At 52.4% G+C, this 2,338-nt stretch overlaps 1 protein-coding gene across 1 annotated transcript in view; it reads right to left on the minus strand.

Annotated features, from left to right (window-relative positions):
• The window catches only part of LOC107119790 (serine/threonine-protein kinase SBK2-like), a 13,898-nt gene extending 11,856 nt beyond the window's left edge, over positions 1 to 2,042 (minus strand). The window contains exon 1 of the mRNA XM_015422382.1: positions 1,950 to 2,042. Within this exon, the coding sequence (XP_015277868.1) occupies positions 1,950 to 1,995 (46 nt within the window). The 5' untranslated portion in view covers positions 1,996 to 2,042. The remainder of the gene's footprint in view (positions 1 to 1,949) is intronic.
• Positions 2,043 to 2,338: the final 296 nt, after the last annotated feature.

Raw genomic sequence — 2,338 nt, forward strand, 5'->3', positions numbered from 1 at the left:
GCCCCCTTCCAGGGCTGAGCTCCCTCCGGGGCGGGCGGAGCGGAAAAGAGGCGAGCCTCCCCCCCCCCAGCGGCTGCTGCCTTTCCAGGGACAGGCTGTGGTGGTGACGGTAAGCCAGAGGCGCTCTGTGCATGCTCTCAGCCCCTGGTACCAAGGCTCCCTTGAAGCTGTGGCGTCTCATGAGCAAAAATCCTACTTTGTGAGCTGCTGGCATTAAAGTTCTGAGCGGGCGATTTGGCTGCTGCATGAATTAGTTTGCTCTGGAGCCACATCCTTCCTGAGCTGAGGTGCGCCTCCCCCTCCTCCCCCCACTTCAGTGGCGGTGACAGCGGGGGGAGGAGGCAGTGGCAGCAAAAGGATGGCTGGGGAGGCAGGTGAGGTTCTCCTGCGTGGCGCTGCCTGGTCGCCTGCTGGAGGAAGGCCCCCCCACACACAAGGAAGGTCGCTGGTTTTGGGTGGCGCTGCAATTCGCACACAACTCCTGCATGCTGCCTCACTTCTCTCTCTCCCCCCCCCACTAAAGGGGGGTGGCGCTGCAATTCGCACACAACCCCTGCATGCTTCCTCGCTTCTCTCTCCCCCCCCCACTAAAGGGAGAAGCCGGGAGAGATCTGTGCGTGCGCCTGCACGCCAAGCCAAGGGTTTGCAGCTTGGAGCACACGGCCTCCCCGCCTGGAGGTGCAGGGCAGGCGGCCAGGTGGGCAGAGGGGGCGGTCCCGAGGAGGAGGGCTTCCGTCTCTCCAGGCCCTGCCTGGAGGTTGGCAACCCCATAATTGGGTGCACGGGGGGTTGCCAGAAGGTAGCCCCGCCTAGGGCGCAAAAAACCCCTCAGGCCAGCCCTGCAGATGGGGGGGGGGGTGGGGAAAAGGGGGGGGGGGATTGGAAAAGGAATTTATTATGCTGGGGTTCAGAAAGTGTTCAGTAACAGTTGAGCTGATGAAGGGCTCTGATCATGTGCAGAGTTCCCTTCCTTCATAGAATAGTCACAAACAATGCCCACTCACTTGGAATCTGGTGAAAGAAGAAGGAAAGCTTCAGTCTAAGCAGTGTTATCTGTCTGTCTGTCATCTATCTATCTTATATCTATCTAGTACTGCTCTTACAGCTATAGTCTTGAACAGAAAAGAAAACAACAAAATAGTATAATGCCTGACTTAATATTATTCTTCTGATGTTTAATTATTGCCTCTTTAAATTTTGCCACGGAGAGAGTAACAAAATCATTTAGGTACCCACGTCACCTGTGTTCTCATACCATCAGATGCCTCGTTGGGCATTTCCAAATTTTTTAATACAGGAGTAACTACACTTGCCCTCAACTCATTAAATGTAGGACATTCCATGATCATATATTCTCAGCTGTTTCATCTTTGTCATGTGAGCATCTACATGTTCTATTTGAATATAATACTTTTTATATCTACCCTCCAAAACTGCTAAAGGGAGAGCATTCATTCTTGTCAAAGGAAAGGCTCTTGGGAGCTCTTCAGATATGCAGTTCTTATATAAGAAGCCCTGGTGAGGGTGGGTAATTTAAGGGTGTCTCCCATAATGTGAAAAAGCTCCCATTGCAAAGACATTTTTGCATGTGAATGCTATTGATGCAGGACATAAGCAGACGAGATTCACATAAAGCCAACTCCACTTTCTAACCTGCTGGCTTATCTGTTTTATCTATGAACCACACGTTAACCCCACTTTTCCACCAAGATCAGGGCAGTGCACAGGGCCCTCCCTTCCCTGTTTTAGCCTCACAACATCCCTGTGAGGTGGGCTAGACTGACATGGAGTGACTGGCTCAAAGTCACCCAGTGAGTTTCCATGGCAGAGTGGGGTTTTGACCCTGGCTCTTCCAGATCTTAGAATGACACTTTAGATGAGCCTCTACACTGCACTGGTCTGGAATTCCAGATGCAAACAGCTGTTCCTTACCGGAGACGGATGCTTACCTGCCACGGTGGAACTGAAGCTCTCACGTCGTCCTTCCAGAGTCATCCTGTCAATTCACTCTCTGATTCACTCTCCAGGTCCTCAGTCCTGCCTGCCTGTCTGGTACCTGCCACATGTAGGTCCCCGTGGAGCCTTTTATAGCAACTGCTTCCCAACTGGTTCAGTCCAGCCACACATGGAGGGAAGCCAGCCAAGCCACCCCTCTCCTCTCATCCCTCCGCCCCAAAAGGTCAGACCTCTGGAGTCCAGGCAGTTTCATGGGGCAGGATTAGCAGCCAGTTATCAGGGTTATTTTTACCGCTGCTCACCCAGCTGTTCTTCTGCTTCGGTATATATGCCCCAGATGTTCCTGGAAAGATCCTGCTGTTTTCTTCTTGCTTAAGGCACG

The sequence above is a fragment of the Gekko japonicus genome, unplaced genomic scaffold (assembly GCF_001447785.1).
Source record: "Gekko japonicus isolate JY-2015 unplaced genomic scaffold, Gekko_japonicus_V1.1 scaffold971, whole genome shotgun sequence".
Taxonomy (NCBI): Eukaryota; Metazoa; Chordata; class Lepidosauria; order Squamata; family Gekkonidae; genus Gekko; species Gekko japonicus.